At 44.6% G+C, this 22,969-nt stretch overlaps 1 protein-coding gene across 1 annotated transcript in view; it reads right to left on the bottom strand.

Moving 5' to 3' along the window:
• Positions 1 to 3,433: 3,433 nt before the first annotated feature.
• LOC105565623 overlaps positions 3,434 to 22,969 on the bottom strand; it is a 38,065-nt gene continuing 18,529 nt past the window's right edge. The window contains exons 2-5 of the mRNA XM_012018964.1: positions 6,234 to 6,558; positions 5,985 to 6,137; positions 5,589 to 5,733; positions 3,434 to 5,315 (exon numbers count right to left, since the gene is read on the bottom strand). Of these exons, the coding sequence (XP_011874354.1) occupies positions 4,647 to 5,315; positions 5,589 to 5,733; positions 5,985 to 6,137; positions 6,234 to 6,558 (1,292 nt within the window). The 3' untranslated portion in view covers positions 3,434 to 4,646. The remainder of the gene's footprint in view (positions 5,316 to 5,588; positions 5,734 to 5,984; positions 6,138 to 6,233; positions 6,559 to 22,969) is intronic.

Here is a 22,969-nt window from a genome sequence, read left to right on the forward strand (position 1 = left end):
AAAAACGGGGCCGTGACATCTCTCAGGCTTCTCTCTGGTGCATGAAATGTCGAGAAAACCAGAATTATTAATTTCTCGTTATGTGAGCGAATAGGCCGAACAGACCAACTAGTAGAGGCCCTTCAGGGCCGGCGTCAAGCCCGTATCAGACCCCTTATTGGGATTAGATTGAAATTTGACCAATCACAGTAAAGTTTGCTAATCTCAAGTTTAGTGACTTTTACTCTTATTGGTCAAATGTCAATCTAATCTCAATCTCAATCCGTAGTCCGATACGGGCTTTAGGCGCGTGCAACCGGTGCGTCGCACGCGGCCCCGCGATTTCATCGGCTTCGCGGTTTGAACAGTCCTGCTTTCCCGCGCTAATCAAGTGGTCGAATTTGTTTTTTTTGTCTGCACCCGGCCCCGCTTAGCTTAGGCTGGGTCTACATAGGATGTAGTAAGTCGTGTCGGAAGAAATTGACCAATCACAGTTCATTATTCTGCGACCGTAACGAGAATAATGAACTGTGATTGGTCAATTTCTTCCGACACGACTTACGACATCCAATGTAGACCCAGCCTTAGAAGCGGCTCTGTGTATGTATGTACATACGCCCGTACCTGTGAGAGAGATTCACCCGAGTGGTAAATTGATTATTAAAAAAGGTATTACCGCTCGTGGATGTGTGGAAGCAAACTAATCATTTGTATATGTAATTCCTCGCATTTTCTCTCCCAATTGCGCGTGATATTCATCTCGACAAATCACCGTAGAAATCAACGATATGATTACGGATCACGGCAATTGCTTAAACGCGATTGATAAATGTTAATAACACTCGTACGAGACGATCGCGTTGCGTAGAAGATGATCGAGATTCTCGTAGGCAATCATCGCGTTACGAGGGGCGATGCGGAGACTCGCGGAATATCCGCCTCGTTCGACTGAGCCTCGATACAATAGATTGTTTTCGACCGAGGTGTTCACGGCGCTACGTCATTCCTTGGAATCGATGCTCGGTCTACAACGCTCGGCAGAACAAAGTCACGCCGTACGCAGGATCATTCGCGCGGCGACAGTCGGCTGAATCGTTTATGCCCGCGCCGTTCTGCATATCGTATTATTCTTTCTTGACACGCGTTCACGACAAGTACGGGAAGAAACCACGATCGCGTATTATTAGTCTAACGTACATACCTTTCGTTATTCGTTAAAATTGTTTTTGTTTTTCAAACCCGCGCGTCGCTCGGTGATTGTTTACGTCGAGCCGCCGCGCCGCCGGCGACCGCCGCGCGGTCAGAGGACGTTCGCGCTTCGCAGTATCGTTCGAGCCGCCGGAACGTACACCACGGGGTGATGTGCGCAATCATGTGCCGTGTAATTAAACGACGCCACAACCAACGTGATCGAACTGATCGATGCCGCGGGACGTCGTTTTCGTTCCTCGGAAGAGAGAAGCTTCGCTAATCGAGATGTACATCGCGTCGTTGACGTGATCCGCGTAGTAGCGCCGCGCAGTGGCCGCCGGGAACGGCGCTATGTCGGCTCCGCTCGAGGAGCGCCGTGGACACGCAGTGAATCGGTCTCGTGCGATGCTCGTCGCGTTTCGCGGTGCACGCGATCGCAGTGAGTTGTACCATTGTGCAGTTTAACAATCGCGCGACGTAGACTCGAGCCTCGCGCATTGGTGATCCACCGGGACGCGTAAATCTGGGAGATCCCGGCCGAGATCTCACGCGCGGTCGGCGTCGCTACGGCGCCGTCGTATCTTCGCGCGCCACGAGTAATCCTGGTTTTCCAAGTTTAATTCGCGTCTTCTCGCGCTTGCAGTAATATCAGAGTTTTCCCCACGCGTGATGCGCAGCGAGAGAAACGTTGGCGCGAAATCGCCCTGTCGCGACGCGACGCGCGTCAAGTTATGCGTGGTCTACAATGCGAGTCGCAGAGTCGTAGTCGTAAGAATAGTCGGCTGCGATTGGTCAATTTCGTCAGACACATAAAAATTGACCAATCATAGTCGACTATTCTTACGACTACGACTCTACGACTTCTGTGTAAACGAGGCATCTCCGCGAGTCCTTCCCGCCGGAACGTTCCCGCCCTTTCGCGCGATTTCCTCTCGTTGTCGTTGCAGTGACGTCCGCGAGTGCTGTGTCTCTTTCGCGAGTGTCGCGTTGTGCCAGTGCGAAATGGAGGAGCCTGGAGAGGAGGCGGCGGCCTAGGAGGTATCGGGCGCCGGCGGAGCAACTTTGCGGTAAATGTTTTATTTCGTATAAAATTCATCTTGCTCTTGTTTATTTTAGATAATTTACTAATTATTCGCTTTAATATTAAGCTTCTTGACTGTTTTAATGTAATAAATTTTATAATTATATGTTGCAGGATCAACGTAGTCAAACTCCGCTGCTGCGCATCGGGTCGGTAAGTCAAAAACTTTTTTCTTAATGCGAACGAATATACAGCTCGTAACATCGACGATACGATACGATCGACGATACGATCGACACTCGTGTATAATTCAAATCGTGCGTGATATCTGTCGGTGACGATAACGAACCGACTATGGAAGGAGTTTCCTTCCTTCTTGATCTCTGGCCAAAATGACCAGACTGTGGGGTAAGTGGTCACTATTGGCCACTCTGGTGTACAAAATAATTTGGTTTCTTTCATTTGTCAAAATTCGGGTGGGTTATTCCCTTTTATATATTCTCTCATATGTGCGAGATTGAAAAGATCCCTATTAAATCCCAATCGCGTATTATAATCCCAAATCGAACCCTTTGTAAATCGCGTCGCGGTTTTAATGAAAAAACTTTTAGGTCTATCAGGTTTGAAACATGATTAGGTAGGAAAATGGATAGGACTGTACATACATCGGAAGGTGCATAGGTAGGGATTCGGGTGGGCAGGGACAGGGGGACATAATTCTATAAGAAGATAAATAAAATTGTAACTGCAATATAATCTCAGATAGCACACATAGTTCTATGAATATTCTTTTGGAGTGCAAATGTCTTTAATTTCAGAATATTCGAATCGAATCTTCTAAAAATATATATAGATTATTACAATTAGAAATCGTATATTCAGAACAAAGAAGAAAGTTTTCAGAATATTCATCGAGTTTATGTCTTGCACATTGTTGACTGTGTAATACATTTATCTTATGCAAAAGGCAGTGAAACCTGTGATCACACCATAGGTTTATTTTCTATTCCTGTACTGGTGAACTAGTGTAGTGAGCTAGAATGAGAAAAATATATTTGTCTTACTCTAATTTATTGCACTAGTTCACCATTATAGCAGCAGAAAACAAGCCTCATATATAACCGACACGCTATATTCGATAGATTATTCTATTCACATTCGAGAAAGATTTGCGTGATTACGAGAATTCGAAGAGCTTTAATTAAATCTGAAGGTTCGCGATAATATAAATCTTGGCAAATCTAAACATTGGCAAAGAATACGTATATTTCATACTTTCTTACATTTATTACTAAAATATTAATCAATATTTACATCAATTTGTACAAGTGACCACATCGGCCATACGTATATATAATGACACGTTCAACTCAAATGTTTGCAGCGTGTATATGTGTGTACGTTCATATAAATAAAGTTAAAATTCGCGTTTTTCCTCCCTTTGTTGTCGTGTTTATATCGTTACACAACATCCGCTCGGCGACCCGAGCGGAATGCAAGTTCTAAAACGCAATAATGAACATGAAATGTTCAATAATGAATGTATAACGAACACTATAGTGCGCACTATCGGAAACCAGATACTGCGATCAATTCCACTGTCATTGATTCCATACAAATTTGTACAATTACAAATTTGTTACAAGAACAACGTCGAATGAGTCGTTGTAGTCAAATACGTAAATGCAGGCGTGAAGCAAACAAATAAGTATGAAAATTGCGAAGATACGCTTTAATATTCAGATATGAATAAACGGAAACGTTGACTAGTACACTATATAATATACAATGATTCTTATTAAACGTGTACAATGCAGGAATTAAATAAAGACCGATATTTATACAAGGCTCTTACAATTTGGCATCATTGTATCTTTTCTATTGCACAGTGTACTTGAATATATACAAATTAAAGGTATTATTTTGGTAAAGTTATTCAATATTTAGAACATAAATACAATTCCATAGAAAACAAACGATATTTTATGAAAATGTATCATTAATACTCAACATTTCACGTTATCTCGTCCTAAAGAAACAAAAATACAGAACTGAAATTTACTCAACTGTTACAAATGGCAAGTTTTTACACAATGATTTCTTCTATTGCGATTTAACGAGTGTTCTTCGTACTTTAACATTTGTCTGCGTCTCGATATTGACCATAGAATTATTTATTATTCGTATACTTCCTAATTGTAGAATGTAGGTTATCAGGTGTTATCACAATAACACCTGCCTTGATGTAGCAGGTAGCATTTCACACGATACTTTTCACGAAAACAAGAACTGACAAGTATCGTAATACGAAGTACCGTTACAGGATTGTCGTAGATCGTTGAGAATTTAAAAAAAAATCGAAATCGATTGTCTAAACAACGACATTTGGAACACGCGAGCATTCGTAATCACTCCTATACAAGTCTTGTTTGGATATGTATCACTATCAGCCGTATTATAGTTCCGTGGTGATTTCGTCCTGCGGTCGAAAGCCGAGGATCGTAAAGTCATCGATGAGATAGTCGCGAGCGGGCGACCAGTCTGACAGGATAGTGTAATTGGCCGCCTCTACGGGGCTGCTCTGAAACTTCCATTGGGGATTCAAGTCGCGGTCCAGGCCGTCGTTCACCTCGCATTCGTCATGTAACGCTCGGATGCTGTTGGTCTCCAAAGGCAGCGTGCCACCATTGTAACTGCGATTGAACGCAGAGATCGTCTGCAGTTCTTGAAGATGCGAGTCACTCGTTCTCAAGCCCCCTCGCTTCAGATTGCTACCATAGACGAGGGGTGTCGTTTGGCCGATCGTCGAGCCGTTCGGGCTGAGCTTCTCGATGTTGTAAACGCCGGAAGCGCTGTTCTGACCCAGGCTCGAGCCGAGGGGACTGCTGTCCTTGGTGTAGCCGAGGCTCGAACTCGCTGGACTGATGCTCGACTTGTCGCTCGCTTGAAACGTCGCGAGCGGCACGTTTGCTTGGAATGTGGTGAGATTAGTGGGGGTGCTTCTCGGTTCGTACACGGGTTGATGAGGTGGTGGTTGCGACGCCGCGATCGGCTGCGCCGGTGACGAGGTCATTTGGACGGGATTGCTCGTCGGCTGCTGCAGGAACGTCACGAGCTGAGCCACCTTGAAATTACAAGAGGGCGATAAGTATTACACGCCTCGGAAACGTTGTTTCATACGCGTTTTATGCAAAAAACTGTCTGCCGTTCAGAGGAAGAAGGAAGCTTTTACGCGGGGGAACTCTCTCGGCTAACGTTACGCTTCTTGCATACAGCTGGGTGTGTGACTCACCAAAGTGCTTTAGGGACTGGCGTGAAAAAGAATTAAAAGTGTGAGATAATATCGGTGGCGCGTTTTCGTTTCGCGCGGAAATATTCGCGAGAACAACGAACTCACTTCTGGAGAACTGTGCCTTTTGTATCTTCTCAGCAGCCGCTCTGCCCACGAGAATAATCGTTGCCAATCGTCGGGCGGGAGTGGTATCTCATCGTCTCTCCTGTTCACGAGGACCAATATCCTCGCCAGGTCACGTAGCACTGGTCTACAACAATATTAATAAAGATTAATAAGGATACACACATGTAATATGTCGTGTATACAACTTGAAAAGATATTGGGAAGTTTCATTAGAAAAGTGGTTTCTTTTTTGGGAAAAAGCTGTTACCGAGCCGCTTCTAGCAGATTTTTCCAGAATATCTTATTTAACCTGTGACAGATTAATTTCTGCCGCGACGGTTCAACGAAGTAACGTTAGAAACATTCGATGGCCCGATTTCTCCGCTGTGCTTATACCTGTAGGCCTGGATTCCGACGGCACCGTCTCCGTTACTTCCCGAATAGTACAACTCGCGGACCTGTCTCCTGGTGTCGTTGAGCATAGCGAGGAAAGTATTGGCCTCTCCACGGAGCGTCGCCAGGTGTTTGAGAAACTCCCTTCTCTCCGCGCTGAAATGCACGAATTCACAGTGAGTCGCCGCGTCGCGGGACGAGCAGCAGAGCGAAAAGAAATTATAGAGGGAGAAAATAAAAGGAAGAGAATACCTGTCCTCGAACTGCTGGGCCAACTTCGCCGCCTTCTTCTTACGCCGATGCACGACTATCGCGCCGCAGAGGATGATGAAGATACAGATGGTGGCGCCGGAGACCACCCCCACCAGAATCGCGACCTGGCTACCGGTGAGGCCGAACATGTAGCCGGTCTCCCGGCAGATGCGGCCCATGTACTCGTCCCGGGTGGACCAGTCGGCGACGAAGCCCGGTGGGCAGGTATGCACGCAGGTACCCTGATGTAGCAGCACGGCGCATCGGGCGCACGTTCCGTCCCTGCACCGCTTGCATCCCGTCTCGGACTCGATGCATTCTCCAGCTGCAATTGGCAAAACGCACAGTCCTTTACCAGTCGACTCGAAACGGAGGTTTCGGAGAGGATTGTTCCTTAAAAATAGTTTAGGGGGATACCAAACGAGACTATTGATCTACTGCGCGAAGACTATCGCACTTTCCGAAGCGCGGAGAGCTCGCGTCCCGTGCTCGACTTATCCCCAAACTTTTCGCCAAGTCCCCGTTGACGTTAACGATCGCTCAGCTCAGGCTGGAATCTTACGCTCTTTACGGTATAAACTTTGGAGTTTCAGCCGCTCTCGGCGACGGAAGTTCATACATCGGAGTTGACAGTGCCGCTCGACGCGGGTCTACCACCCGCGAGCGGAGTCTTCCCGGGAACGATATTCTTATTAGCGAAACTTTCGAGCGTACACTTGGCCTTTAGGAAAGGTCGGTGCATTCGGGAACTTTGACCGACGTGCCTGCCACTCTCGCGACGGGTCATTGCCAGGTGCAAAGAAAAAAAGAGAGTTTCATGTCACCGCCGCAGTCTAACATTTCCATTTGCGACCGTTCCATTTCGCTTGGTGCACAACGGCGCGAGATGCGGACGGATCGAAGTGTGAGCGGCGTAGCTATCCGTTCGTAGGCAAACGCGTGCCTTACACTGCCATTTCCTATCCCTTCTACGCGTGACCTTCTAGAACGCGCCTTCCGATGTTTCCACAAGTTGCAGCTGCCTCGCGAGTGTAAGGCAAATTAAATATACAGGGTGACCTAGACCTAGGGCGAGTCTCGCTTTTTACCCGTGGGTTTCCTTTGACTGAACTTGGAGCCGACCTTTCCTCGGCGCGGATTACCGTTCGTCACGGGCCTGCGGAAGATCTCGGCGGGCCTTTATTTTCCCCGATCTATCGTCGCGTTTAGAATGCACAGGGTGTCACGATTCGAACGATTACGGGAGTCGTGAATAATGCAACACGCGGCGGTTTGTAAACGCGGTCCAAGTCTCTCGGCAGACGGGACCGACGGGATTCTCCAAAAGTATCTAGGTAGTGCAGCTACGCGTTATGTGTGTCAGGCATTTGGGCCACCGCCTGGGGCTATGGATCACCGGCCGTGGCAGAAATTCGATATACGCGCATTACTTTTCTCGTATCCCCCGCCCCACTTAATCGCGCAATTGCGATAATACGATATTATATTAATATTCCCGTTTCTCTCTTTCCCCGTTGGAATTCTATTTCCGCTGGGTCCAGTTTTTCAGGCGATGCTATCTCCGAAGTATCGTTTGCGCTCTTCTCGCGGGAGATAAGCTTCGCAGCGTCCTCGATACTTTTAATACGCTTCTTAAACAACGTCTTCATCGCGGCAGATCGCGAGCCGTAATCTCGTAATCTCGCCGGCGTATCTTCGCTCCCTTTCTCTTCCCAGTTACGCTTCTTCGATATTAAATTAATACCTTCGTTCCCTTTTCTCGCTGGAATTCCGCTATTTTCACCTTATGTTTTTCGGACACTGCTATCTTCTAACAAGTAAACCTACCCAAGTAGGGACGCACCGATTTTGATGAAAGTTTGATGAAAGATTTTTTTAATGAAAATTGAACGGTTTCAACAGTACTTAAAAACTATGAGCAAACAAATTGAAACAAAATTTTTTTTCCCAAACACCACCACTCAACATTTTTTATTACAATTTTGAAAATGTTTTAGCACTAAATTAAAACTTATTTTATTGCGAATTCAACCGTAGATAATAAAGTGCAAAATTGTAATAAAAAATGTTAAGTGATAGGGGTATTTTGAAAAAGAAAAAATAAAATGTTTTGCTCATAGTTTTAAAGTACTATTGAAACCATTCAACTTTCATTTTAAAAAATGTTCTAGCTCTTACACTTTCGTCAATATTCGCCCCGAAAGAGAGAATCAAATTTTCTTCAAAGGAGTATTTCACCACCTAAAAGTGCGCACGAGCACGTATAAAGAAATACGTGTCCCTTATTTTGAGCTAAAAAACAACATATTCAACACTCATCAAAAACAGTGTGTCCCCACTTGGGTAGATCCACTTGTAAGTGTCGTCTATTCTATTGGCCAGTATTCTGAGTCCCTTTTTATCGATAAAAGCGCCTCTAAAAGTGGCTTGTAGCCAATCAGGAGACTTATTAGCCACTTTCAGAGGCCCTTTCATCGATAACAGAGGGTTCAGAATGCGGGCCTAAAAGTCAATCGGCGGATTATCACTGAAAACAGAGAATATTCAGTGATTTATAGTTATAATACACTGACTGACTTCTACAGAGTACATTCTTCCAAGGAGAGATACGCCCTCGATATCAAACAACATCTTTTTAACATCTCCATCGCGGCGTATCGCGAGACGCTCATTCGTAATCTCGCTACCTTCTCCTCCTCGGCCGTATGCATCGCTCGCTACCTTTCTCTTCCTAGTTACACTTCTTTGATATTAAATTAATACCTTCGTTCCTCCTTTTTTCCTCGCTGGAATTTCGCTATTTTCACCGGTTATCGTTTCTCGGCCACTGTTATCTTCCAACTGTCGTTCCCGTTCCTCCGAACCAAGATACGCTTAAGCCTATCACACAATGCCAGGCAACAGGCAATAGGAATAGAGAATAGAATTTTTGACGCGTTGGATTCGTCAGAAATTTTCTACCAACCAATCCAACGCGTCAAAAATTCTATTCCCTGTTCCTGTTGCCTGTTGCCTGGCATTGTGTGATAGGCTTTAGGGCCCCTCGATACTTTTAAATGACATCTTTTTAACATCTCCATCGCGGCGTATCGCGAGACGCTCATCCGTAATCTCGCTGACGTATCTTCTCCTCCCCGGCCGTATGCATCTCTCGTTCCCTTTCTCTTCCTAGTTGCGTCCCTTCCTCCGGTGACCACGTATACATCACGCGGGGTCACGCAAGAGAGCCGGATGGACGGCGAGCGAGAAAATTGAAAGACCTCGCGCGCACACGCGCGCGCGAGGGGGGGGGGGGCCGTGGTGAGGCGGTCCATTAGTACGTGTATGAGGAATGCGGTTGCTGGTTTCTCGATTATGTGGGTCTATAAACGCGCGCGGCCCGCTCCGCTGTGCACCTCGAAACGGCACACGACCGGGCCGGTCGCGCACGTTCACCAAGTTGAGAACACTAGGTCGGGGTCCCCTTCTCCGACGTGGCGTGTGCTCTATGAAAAAAAAAAAAAAAATCCCCCACGGGGTCGCCTATTTATTTTACCGTCGACGTCCTACGATTCTCCGTCGTCGACACGACGACGGGGAACACTCCTGGACACTCGGGACGCGCGATTCCCTCCGGGCATCGACTTTCTATACGCGCTTCTCTCGCGCCGATGACAGATGGTCCGTCCTCCCCGGAAAATGTGCCGGACGGACGATTTGTCGAGGAGGAGAGCACCGCCATTCAGAGGACCCGTACGATCGTATCGCGGGAAGAAATTACGCCCCGTTATTGAACGGCTATCATTCGCGTTCACGACGATCGATTTCTATCTCGCGCTATCTCGATGGAAAGTACCGGCGATAATTTAATATTATTTAATGGAAAGTCACGCGTGACGCGTGGTCTTGAAAGTCCGCCGGTAAATGGTTCGGTGCGAGGGAAAAGCGGATATTTACGTTTACCTAAACGAATAAATAAACACGGCGAGATTGTCTCGACAGCGAGATTTCTATCGCTAGGAGATTCGCGTTCGTTTAGAGATCGCTTCGATCCCAGATTTGCGATTAATCGCACCGCATTCCCGTGCGACTTTTCAAATCGGTCTCCATCGACAGGCGACTTTCCGTGATGTCCATCTGCGCGTCGGGGAGCCGTTAGTGGGTTTACGAGTTGAGTTTTAATTAGATAATTAAAGGTCGAGGAGAGAAGTCGTCGTCGCTTCGAGGCGGCCTGCGCGGTCGAATCGGCGCAATTTTCCATCCTCTCGCGGACGAGTACGCCACATACAGACGTCTATACAGAGGAAAGTCTTCTATCACGAGATAGGATTCTAATACGAGATAGTACCATAGGTTTTCAGCGTCCGAATTCAATTTCTTTTTTCGCAACGATCACACGATCCAACAATCAATTCTCCACTAACTCCAAGGGCAATACATTCATGATGGAACCAACAGATGGTGCCTATTAATTTAGCAGAAACTCCGCTGACTCATATTAGGAGCCTATCTCATAATAGGGGACTTTCCTCTACTACCAGGCTGCTGCCTTCGAGCTGAGAAGTGAGGCAAGAGTTCCGCCATGTCTCGTTAGGTAAGTAAAGTAGTATGTGTGCGTCGGTCTGTCGGTGACATACTGCTTTATTCATCTAACGAGACATGGCGGAACTCTTGCCTCACTTTTCAGCTCGAAGGTAGCAGTCTGGTAGTATATAAACGTCTGTGGTCCGCCACGTCCTTTTTTTCTCTCTCTCTCCACCCGGGAAAGCCGCGGGAAGAGAAAAGAAGAAACGTCTCGCTCGTCAGCGGACTGTGGTACCGAGAATTGTATTCCGCGCGGGACTTGTTAACTTGGCGAGACGCAGCGCGAACAACCGTTTATGAAGCAGCTCGGACGTTGGAGCGGCTACATACGTATAACGTACTCGTTTTCGTTATTAATTAGTGTAGTTAACTAGACCGTCCATTGTCTACCGCTGACGTTTCTACTTAATAACTCGTACGTCTGGGGTAATCTTTGACGTTGCGTCGCGTCGGAGCGCACGTGGCTATGTGTGCCGACTTTCTGCCAGTAATAATTCATCCCCTTTCCCAATGTACGCGCAGCTGAGATATTTTCTCGAAATGCACCAGTTTCGTGAGAAACGCGATCGGTTTCGTGCGCGAATCTTCCTCGTGCAATACACACAGAAAAAAGGAACATTCTCCTTTTGAAAATGTGTCTAATTTCAATGTGAAAAATCTTGAAATGGGATTATATTGCGTTAAAGGAAGAAAAACTTACTCGAATAAAGCGATTTTGTATAATTCACTCGAGAAAAATAAGAATAATTTTCTTGAATGGCAAGGAAACAATATTGAATAGAAAATAACATATTTTCAAATCGAAGATTATAATGATTAAAATGACTGTATTGTCAAACTAATTATATGTAGTTTTTAAAGTGACAATTACAGTACTTAGATAAGACTGTAATATTGTTCGCACGTAATAGCGAGTTCGGTTGTGTGCACTAGTGCGCACTAAGTGCACGCTAAGGCTTGTTTACAGTCACTTCTTATATTTAAGGATCGTCTTAAATGTCTCTGGAAATATTTTTTCACCAGTGAAATGATCTGTATAGCATCTATACGGATCATGTTTTGGCTAAATACTCTTTGAACATGTATTCAAGACAAAGTTAAACATAAGGGGGTCAATTCTGTATCTCACACTGGAGTGAGAATGCTAAAAGTGAACAGACAAAGCCGCTCACTTTTAACATTTTCACTGTGTTGCAAGGTACAGAATTGACCCCAAGCACTGACTACAAACAAGCTTTAGTGTGCACTTGGTGCGCACTGGTGCGAACAATCGAATTCGCTACAAGATTATTAAATGCTGCTTAAATTATATTAGATTCTTGCGTACACACAAAACAATGAACGTGTCATTTGAGATATACAGGGTGTTCCAGGAGGAAAGGTCGATATTCTGGGAGGTGATAGGATCGGTCATTTTATGCAAAAATGTTCACATAAATATATGTTTCATTCCCCACCGTTTCCGAGATAGAGCTACTTGAATGTCTCGCGTATTCACTTTTTTTCTGTACACTTCACCCTTCATCCAAGTGCGGGCAATCGAATTCGCTATAAGATTATTAAATGCCCCTAAGATTATATTAGATTATTGCGTACACACAAAACAATGAACGCGTCATTTGAGTGTACAGGGTGTTCCAGGTGGAAAGGTCAATATTCTGGGAGGTGATAGTATCGGTCATTTTAAGCAAAAATATTCATATGAATATAAGTCCCATTCCCCACCGTTTCTGAGATAGAGCTACTTGAATGTCTCATGTATTTACTTCTTTTTCTGTACACTTCACTCTTCATCCAACCTCATAAACGTCTGCGGAAATTTACTCTTGTACGTCTGTTGACTGTTGTGCTGATAACATTGTAGAATTGTTCAAAATGCCTCGCACATTCACAAATGTCGAACGGTTTCTGTGCTGGTAGTGCTACTGCTGCCGTTGAAGAATACCGTCGACGCTTTCCTACACGCAAAATTCCGATTCGTAAAGTGTTTTCCAAGTTTTCAATACATTGGCGTGAAAGTGGAACGCTTCCCAGTGTTCACGGTTTGTCTGAACGAGGGGGCGTCAACAAAATGTGCTCTATCTCGGAAACAGTGGGGAATGGTACACATATTCGTATAAACATTTTTGCTTAAAATGACCGATACTATCACCTCCCAGAATAATGACCTTTCCTCCTGGAACACCCTGTATAAGAGTTGATCTGACACTTTTTTTCTCTGTACAACGTTCTAACGCGCGTCATCCTTGGTGGATGCAAAAAATAACACTGATTAGTGTTACATCACTCGTCGCGCAACCTCAACGAGGGAGATAGGCTTCAATTGCGATCGAATTTAACGTGGAAACATCGGAGATATACGGCGCCCAGCATCGTCATTCCGCGTCGCGCCAAGCCAGGAGCTCGGCCAAAGTGGGTCTTCCGTCCCCTGTCGCGTCGCCAGCTTCGTTTTTCGCTACGCATTTTCTATAATACTAACCCACATACGCGCCACGGCGGAGAGACGAGCCTTCCTACTCGCGTGCGGAACGTCGATTTTACGCGCGGAACTTAACGACCGCCGTAAACGTCGTCACCGAATTGCGGAGGATTGTAAATTCACGCGGTCGTCCCGGGGCGTGGAACTCTTTTCTTTTTTTTTCGGGCGCGCGCACACGAGGCTCGTGTGTCGGGCCGCCCGTATGCGCGCCCCGGTGTACGCGCGAGAGTACAGTTACTCACGTCGGCGACGCACGCACGTGTGCGGTAACACGCACGTCCGACGCGCGACAGCCGGAGAGACGGGATTTTAAGTGTCGCGCGAAGTAGGTGCGAACCTGATCGAGTAGTTTTCAGCTTTATTTTCCTTTTTTTTCGTATACAATTGCGAGGGGCGAGGCGTAAGCGGTGCGTTCAAGTGGAATCGGACCTGGAGTCGGAGCTTCGACTCTTTTATAGGATACGTAGAAGAAACGAAGCCCTAAGTGCTCCAAGACCCTGTTTGGACTCGAGTCTTCCGTGAATACGTTACCGCGCTGTCACGTGTCAATGACCCTTTGTTCATTATTGCCGCAGGATCTTCGCGAAATCGTGCTCCTTTGAGATTCTCTCTAAAAATTAATTAAATGAGAAAATGCCCGATGTCGGATAATCCAATTGCATAATAACAAACGGATACATCCGATGAGATATATGATCGGTTTTTCAGTCTATTTTCGCCGGTAACGGCATTTTATCGGATAAATTTCATCGGATATATACGTAATTTAATCGGAAACCCTATTTAATTGGTTTGTCCGATGAAATCTTTTCTCAGTGTGCAAATCAGTGACTATTCATTGTTTTCAGTGACAATTCACTGATTGATTTTTCGAGAGTTCAATTCTATTCGCGTATGAGGTCTTGACTTTTTATTGAAAAGTTTGCTTAGTCCAAATGTTTCGAAGGTATAAATGGCTTCTACGATATTTTTACAACGTCCACTTTCACGAAGCCAGGACCCGGATAATTGGAGTCGAACTCGAGAACACAAAATAACGATAAAGATTCTTTCATATTATGATCGCATTGTCGTTTAAACCTGTTATTTATTTTACATTTTTAGTTTAAATGAGAATAAATAGATAAATATGTCGAGTGAAAACTGTGATTCCCAAGGAATTGAATCTCAAGTTTTGAAAGTGGAAATCATTCTATTCCGTCGAAAATTACATTGCTATAAGGCGAAAGAAAATACGTGCAATCGAACGTATAGACACCGGATAAAGCAATCCGCATATTGCACTTTCCATTCGTGAACTCATTACATAATAAAGCGCAATATTATCCAATAAGCGTGAGAGTAACTCGAGTGATACGCCAAGGTATCTACTTTGCTATTACGCAATCGCCGATGATATTGGACGTATATTGGTTAAAAATTGCTGAAAATTGCCGTAGCTTGTCGGGAGACATTTTCCCTCTCATCACGTGCTCGGAGATCGAGGAGGCGCAATATTGAAGTTACATCGAATATCGGAAGCGCATGCCTTCCGTAATCTCCGATAAAAAGTTGCATTAGAGGCAAAGTGCAGTTCGAAGCGTTCGTACAGTGAACGCGGACTTCAGCCTGCATAAAAAAAAGAGGCTGAAAAAATCCGATCGCCGTCTAGATAGGGAAATAAAAAGAGACTTGCATCTCCGCCGTGCAACATAAACTTCTTTCGTCACGGTGTTTAACAACCGTCAAAAAGCCGCGTGTCGTCGTGCGTAAACAGGTATTGGCGCACGATGGGATGTTATGCAAAATATTTGGGGAATTTAATTAACACCTCGATCAATTTTGGCTCTTCGCAGATTAAAATGTCGACGCGCACTCCGCGTTAGACAGTCGAGAATAAAGTCCGTCTTGTTGCCAATTAAATTAGAATAATTGAGCAAGAAAATTATAATTGGTGTGACGCCCGCCTAGAGAATAGGAAAGTCCAGGTTCAAACCCTGACTGAGGTAATATTTTTCGCAATGAAGTTTCTGTGTTAAAAACACGTTGCCAGTTATGGTCGATTGAAAGCTTATTGTTAGTCTTATTGTTTAATTAGTGTTAGTCATGTACTGGCGTCAAATAATTCTTGATGTAAATCACAATTGGGTTCAAAATGTCCTACGTCCAGCGTTGGATGCATACGTGCTTCAGGCTTAAGCCCGTATCAGACTACGGATTGAGATTGGGATTAGATTGAAATTTGACGAATCACAGTAAAGTTCACTAATCTCAAGTTTAGTAACTTTTACTCTAATTGGTCAAATTTCTATCTAGTCTCAATCTCAATCCGTAGTCTGGATACGGGCTTTACCAGATTTGGAGCCGATGTTGCCCGGGAAAGGCCCAGAATTATTCCGGTATATCTAGTTTTCCCGGGGGCGACCGGGGAGGATCGCAGAAATAGATAGATAAAAATATTCACAAACACGGGCTTAAACGAAAGAAATGTCACGCGCGGAAATCCAGGTAGAAACGCCCTCGCTCAAAAATTCCCTTTACGAGCGGTCACCCGTGGCGCGAAGAGTAGTATACAAAGTGCCACGGTAGCACGTTCATTTCCGAGATACATGGGGAGCAAATGCAAAGGAGAGTGACGACCGAAGTTTTCGGTTGAGTAAAGGAAACTGGCGAGCCGCAAGAGGAAGAGTCACGGGCTCTGCGAGATTGATGTATGCAGGCGACGAGGATCGGTGCTTCCGCGTGCGGTACCCGCGTGACAAAAACCCTCACGGCCATATCATTGCGTACGAACAAATTCCGGCGATATATTTCGCGGATCGTTGGGGGCTATTTACGTTCCAGCGGTCGAGACCGATATGCTGACGGTTCGTACCTGCGTCGGACCGAGGCACTTCCACCTGACTATCAGGAAGTACCATTACTGGTCAGGTGAAACCTCTCTTCATCTCTCTTTCTCCCTCGACGGACGATCGGCGCACTATTGCTTGATCATCGGCGCAACGATCATGATACGAACTAGCAGTGATTTACGTCAGAGTTTCTCAACCGAGGGGTAAATCGCTAAGGGCATTGTGGTGTGCAGATTTGCCGTATTACTGGGCGTTACTGGGCATCTTTTGGGCATCAGTTTAGGCATTAGGTATCTGGCTTATTATAAAGATAAATAAGATAAAGTAATGCCCACTGGGCATTAGTAGGCATTGGTGTACATGATTTTGGTCAGCGGTTTACCCCTCGCTCTCAACCCAGATCGCTATCGCTTCTCTCGCGACAACGACAGACGCCGATCAAGGGCCAGTTTCACGTTGGTTAACTGCTAGCCTCAGGTCAACTGATTGTCTCTTCTTAGATAACAAGGTAGAAAAAGATAGGGAGTTGACTGAACCGTGGTCAGCGGTTAATCGACGTTTGTGAAACTGGCCCTAAGACTTTCCCTTTGGCAATTTCCCCGATTCGCTTACTCCGACGCAAAGTATTAAATTATGCATGGGAAAATGTAAAACGTACTCTCAATCGTAATGTATTCGACAGCGGAGGAAAGAAAGACTTGGAGAAAATGAAAAGAAGCCGTCGAGTCCTCAGGACGATCTTTTGACGTGCGAATGTTATGGAATATTGAAGAATATTTAACGATATTATGCGTTTGTGGAAATAATGCCGGAGAGAGGGTTAAAAGGAATTTTCCGTTCAAGAGGAAGACGCTTCTTTCCTCTCTTAGCAATTATATACCCAAAGTTACGCATAGTGACAAAGATGGATAACTGTTGTAATTCAATTTGAAAGATATATTACGCGACATCATTTTCCCCTGGACGTCCGCAAATATTAAATACGGTACACTTATTGTTAGCCGACAAACACACTCGCGCGACTTTAGTTCCTTGTTTACGTCGAAAGTATACAGCGCATTATATAAGTGAAACTTGAAACTGGGCAGACCCACTTGTCTATGAAACGTGAACTATTAATAAAATAATCCCGTGATACTCGCGACGCGCGTTTTAGTCCTTCCCATCGGCATCTTTTCACCGTCTTTTAAATAAAAAGGATAGTTTACGAGCGCTAACACGAAGAGTCGCTCGTCATGCAGCCTTCTTTCGCAGTGCTTTTCAAAGTGCGGCATCAAACTTTCCCCAATAAAAGTTGGCCGACTACGTATAGATCAGATGTGAACTACAAATCATACGCCGATTGATGTTGTTACTTTCTAAGAAATAATAGCTCACTTTTATTTTAGCGTTTTATCATAACGCAAGCGGCGCCGCTACAATTTCCGCCGGTATAAAACATCCCCAACCGTTTTTAGTAAACCGTCTCGGCGAGTAAAATATTGAAACGCTTTAGCAAATGTTTTATGAATCCCCCGGAGATTTGTTCCGAGTCTGCATTGTTAAAAAGAGCCATGAAATATTTAAACGCTAAGGATACGCTTTTCTCCGCACGTGTATCTAAAAGTGGATACATATTGAGCGAACAACATTCGCTATTAGAATTCGAAAGATATGTATGTACGCTGTGACGAATGCAGTGTTCGTCAGCGTTCGATTAGCGCTTGGATCGATTCGCTCGTAAGGCGGTACTTCAAAGAAAGCTCGTGCGCGATGCAGACGGGAATACGATACATTCGTTTATTCGCCATTGTGGTGTACAGTGATGGACAGAATGGTTGCGACCATAGACATAATATATCTAGACCAAGCGTGTGCCTTTATTTGAGCAGTGGGGTTGGAAGTTCACGTAGAAAAGGACAGACTCTGCTATTTCGTTCTCTCTCATTCGCATGTGAACAAGAGAGAACGAAGTAGCGCAAAGCAGAGTTTGTCCTTTTCTACGTGAACCTCCACCCCCACTGCTCAATGCTCGGTCTAGATATATTATGTCTATGGTGGCGACCCTTTTTTTTAATGAGTTTAGAAACGCGCATTTAGATTCAGATTTTTCCTTGAGAATGGCCATCGAGTAAAATACTCCTCAGAGAAGAAGATTTTGAAACGTGACCTAAAACTTGCCCCTCACATACAGTGAATCTTCTTTGTGTGTGTAGCAAAGTGAAAAAGTCGGAACGGGCTGACGAAAATACAATCCAATTACATTGCATTCTGCTCAAATATTTTAGATTCCATTGTCTGATTTGTCTACCGCTAATGCAAAATCATTTCAAGATATTCTATGAAAATTGTAAAATTGTCTTACACACACATTCCTCTCCTTAAATCCATTAAACAGATTATTTAGATTTTGTCTTTTTTTCCCCATTTTTTTTATTTTATTAAAATCCACAGTGAAAGTTACATCCGCAATAATCTGTGTAGGTATCGTTCGATATTTTTACAATCTTTGATAACTACGAATACAGAAACTTGATTAAATCTAGCGAATGCGAGCATTCGAACATTTTCGCGTTACTCATTCATCGTTCGCTCCGTGTGTACCCACCTTAACAGGTGACACGCGAATGTATGCGCGTTTTTCGACCGTCTGGTGCACAGGTCCACTTGCCCCTAGGTACATTCACCTCCTGCTCGATATTCGAATAGTCGGCACACTTTCGACTCGCGCGGACGCCGACTGAGCACCGCTGCAAGGCCGCCGGGGAGGCCAATAAGCCCGTGATTGCAACGACTCTATCGCAAAAGTAAAACGCGAAACGAGGGAAACGCTAAACGCGTCAGGTGAGTGCGGATGTCGTTCTGCATACGATAATTTTACGGTAATGGGCCAAGCGAGGATGCACCACGTGCATCGAGGCGGACAAAAGTCCGAGTGTTCTCAAAGGACTTCCTAAGGAAGATACCTAAATGTACGCGATACGCTCAACTAAATAATTAGATAATAAGAAGGAAATAAATTCCGGAACGACTTAACTTAATTCGACGTCAGAGTTGCCGTTGAACGACACATAAAGACGATTAAGGATTTAAGTGACGTACAAGGTTTGTACTACTAACGCGATTTTAAAAAATGAGATCGCACCTCCGCTTGTAATAACAGGCGTAAACGAATACGGCGGATCACCGTGCCTTTTTGGCACTTGGTCCCGTTTAAAATTCGTCAACGCGCTCAATTAGCGCGAGGCAACGACTCGCTGTGAAATTAACAAGCCACAATTGGCAGACCGAACGGATGGTCGGCAGATGCTCGAACCTCCGGCGCACGCATGCCGCGTTTGCACGTGTGCGACGCGACAACACGCGAACCGTCGTTTTCCCATGTTTAGATAATACGACGTCGTAATTATCGCCCTACGATTTCTAGTAATTCGCTTCTAAATATAGCCGATTGACTACGTACGATTGCGGACAATGCAATCGCAAAAATTTACCCGACAGCCGTATCTCTTTGTCAGACAGAAATATATGTCGTACATTAATACAGAATATGTTAAATTTAAAATTATGCGTTTTTATATACATATATGTGTGATTTAATTTAATTTTAATTTAATTTCAATTCATTATTGCTAAGTAAGAGCACAGAGAAATGTGATATTAGAATACTGCAAAAGGTGAGGCAGCAACAAAGTAGTTGCTTCAACGCCTCGAGAAAGAGTAGGAACAAAAACGCAAATTGTCATAACGCAAGTCTACAAAAGGAAAATTGTTTTTTTCAGTGATTGACAATTACAGAGTGGATCTTGGTAGTTTAATAACAATATACGGAAAGACCGGCTTAGGCAAAAACAAGTAAAAATAATTAAGCTTACAATCGACCATAACTGGCAACGTGTTTTCAACACAGAAAATTTATTGCGAAAAATGTCTCGGTGGTCGAATTGGTGAGACGCCCGCCTAGAATGTAAGGGAAGTCCAGGCTTCAAACCCTGGCTGAGGTAATATTTTTCGCAATAAATTTCCTGTGTTTTGTTAATCATGTACCGGCGTCAAATAATTCTTGATGTTAAAAATAACGGAAATGTTGCCGTATAAATAGTAGGGGCGTCTACATTGTTTTGTGTTGCAACATTCGCTAAGTTTGCTGCACAAAACGCATAATAGCTGTCTCTACTGCTTATCATACCAATGTGGGTATGACAACCACAGATATAGCTGTCTCAAATATTACTATTTATTGGGGTTGCGCCAACCCTAATTAGACATGTTGTAATCATATCGGTTTCTCCGTGTACTGTGTAAATTACACTTTTTCCAACTCAGCAAACTGCGCGCCGATTTGTCGGTCATAATCATTTATTTGTATTTATATTCGAGATAGCCTCGGAGAAGCTTGTATCGAGTACGCACACACGGAAAAAAACATTTAGCTCCTGTAGCTAAAACTTAGTAAAATATGGACAGCGAATATTTTTACGGTTTGCTGTCGTAGCAAAATATTGAGCTATCACAACTAAAAATATTCGCTGTTCATATTTTACTAAGTTTTAGCTACAGCAGCTAAATGTTTTTTTCCGTGGCATATACGAGCGTTTCCTGTCGTGTCAGAGGCGTTAAATTCACGCGGCGCACGGTAATGAGTTCTAGGAGCGCGCGACGCGAAACTTCCTCTCGAATTTCACTCGTCGGAAAATGTCAAATTCGATTACAACCCGACGATATCACGCGCGTAATTGCAGAAGGTCGTGACGCGGCCTGTAAGCGCGCCTTACGTCACGGACGTAAGGTCTACGCGAGGTGACCTGACGCGAACGATGCGCTCATCGCTCAAATCACACAAGTCGGCACGGAATCGCGACGTGAGCGCTTACGTGCGACGTGAAAGCGTAGCAAAATTAATTTTCCATGAACGAACGTGTTTATCGCGCACAGCCATCGCACGGTGGCTTCACCAAGTCCCCTGCTAAGCCATAAGCAGACTCAGCTCAGACTTGTCATTCTCGCGGCGATAGACCGCCATTCATACGCTGATTAAAAGATCGCGCTGGAAATACCTCGACGGTGGCGTTTTGCACTTTCTCTTCGGCACGAGGAATCATTTATATCCGGGGGATCGATCGTTTCTGCATTACGTATCGATTGTTTTTGGCTGCGGTCAAGTTACTGTTACAAATGCTTCAAAGTATTCTTCTTGCTTGTTTTTTTTTAATAAAATCGAAGTAGAAGAGAAACGCGACAGCTTGGCCGCAGCCTTTATCTTTTTTTAACACGCGCGATCTGAAGTGAATAGATGTTGTCTCTCGTGTGTATAGGATAAGGTGATCAAATTTGGGTCAGATACCAAATGCGGATCGACAATTTGATGAGTCGCGACATAAAAACACGTCGGTGCATTTTATGATATCGACGATACAGCATAAAGTTGTAAATATATAAAAGAGCAACGTTGAAGTAAATTACTTTAAAATGTTCGCTCGGATCAAATTGTTGATCCGAATTCGGCCACCTTACCCTACAAAACTAGATCTGTGACGAGAAAAGATCGCCCGCATCAACGAAAGTCAAATTGAAGTTCGAACTGCCATCGATTGATAAACCGGCCTGGTCACTGGGCGTGTCTGACGTCACTTGCGTCGGGACTAGCCCGCATAGCAAGGCGAGCTTTCCAATATTCACGCGAATTCGCGATGGGCGAACGTCGTTGCGAGAAAGCGCACAGTCGCCCTGCCACGCGCAGCGGGCCCGGCGGATTTGCGAAACTTCATTCCGCGGTTTTCCGTCTCTCCCGAGGAACACTCGGAGCGGACTCACAGCCGTCGAGACACTAATTATTCGTACTCTGTCTGGTTGTTCTGGCTCATTTACGTAACGCCTGCTTCGAGGACCCTACGCGATGTTTGCGATTATGCCTCGCAATTAAAAGACGGCGTTTCGACATCGCCGATATAGAACGGTACTTCGATTCTCCGAGAGTCTCTCGTTGTAAGAAAATTGAAGAGGCAATATCTCCGCACGGAAAGCAAACTGATGTAGCTGCCGTAGCTAGAACCTGCACGTGGCGACTAAATTTCAGTTATCAAATATGGACAGCTAATATTTCCAAAAAAGTCGAAATAGACGCGTAAACATCTTTGTACTGTTATTGCGGCAAATTATCATGTACCTCGGTGGTCGAATTGGTGAGACGCCCGCCTAGAGTGTAGGGAGATCCAGGTTCAAACCCTGGCTGAGGTAATATTTTTCGCAATAAATTTTCTGTATTATTAAAAATGCCAGGTATAGTCAAGAAAACACTGACGTTGTTAATTATTATCGCTGGCGACATTGAAGAATTCGTATTAGCTAATATTTTGCTACTGTGCCTGTTGTATTAGGTGCGACAGCAGATCGTTTGCCGTGGTCTGAAAATTCATAGTTGTGGCAGCAAATTTTTAGCAAACCATGATTAGCTGCGGTAGCGAAGAACTGTTCGTTCGGTGTGTTCAAGTTGAAATCTTTCGTTACCATTTTTCTTCTTTGATTTTTCTGAACGCACGGTACCGAATGCGAAATGAAATAGCGAGAAGCGAAAGCACTTCTCTTTCGAATCGTTGGTGCGACACAGTATAACGAGTGGAATTCTGTCACTCTCTCATTGGACTCTCATTCTGAAACAGTTTTCTCTTGAGAATACACAATAAAATGGCCATACTCGACAATTAAGAGCACGCCTCCGTTGGAAAATAAATCCACTAGTTCACCGGTAATTAGTAACGAGCAATTAAATGGAAAATTGCCTACGCCATATGCTGCCGTGTTTATATCGCCAAGCGCACACGTACGTACTAAACAGACTGAAAATTTTACGATCAATAAACGCTTCGCCTATATCCGCGTGCGGA

The sequence above is a fragment of the Vollenhovia emeryi genome, unplaced genomic scaffold, assembly GCF_000949405.1.
Source record: "Vollenhovia emeryi isolate VEMERY1.0 unplaced genomic scaffold, V.emery_V1.0 DF939150.1, whole genome shotgun sequence".
Classification (NCBI taxonomy): Eukaryota; Metazoa; Arthropoda; class Insecta; order Hymenoptera; family Formicidae; genus Vollenhovia; species Vollenhovia emeryi.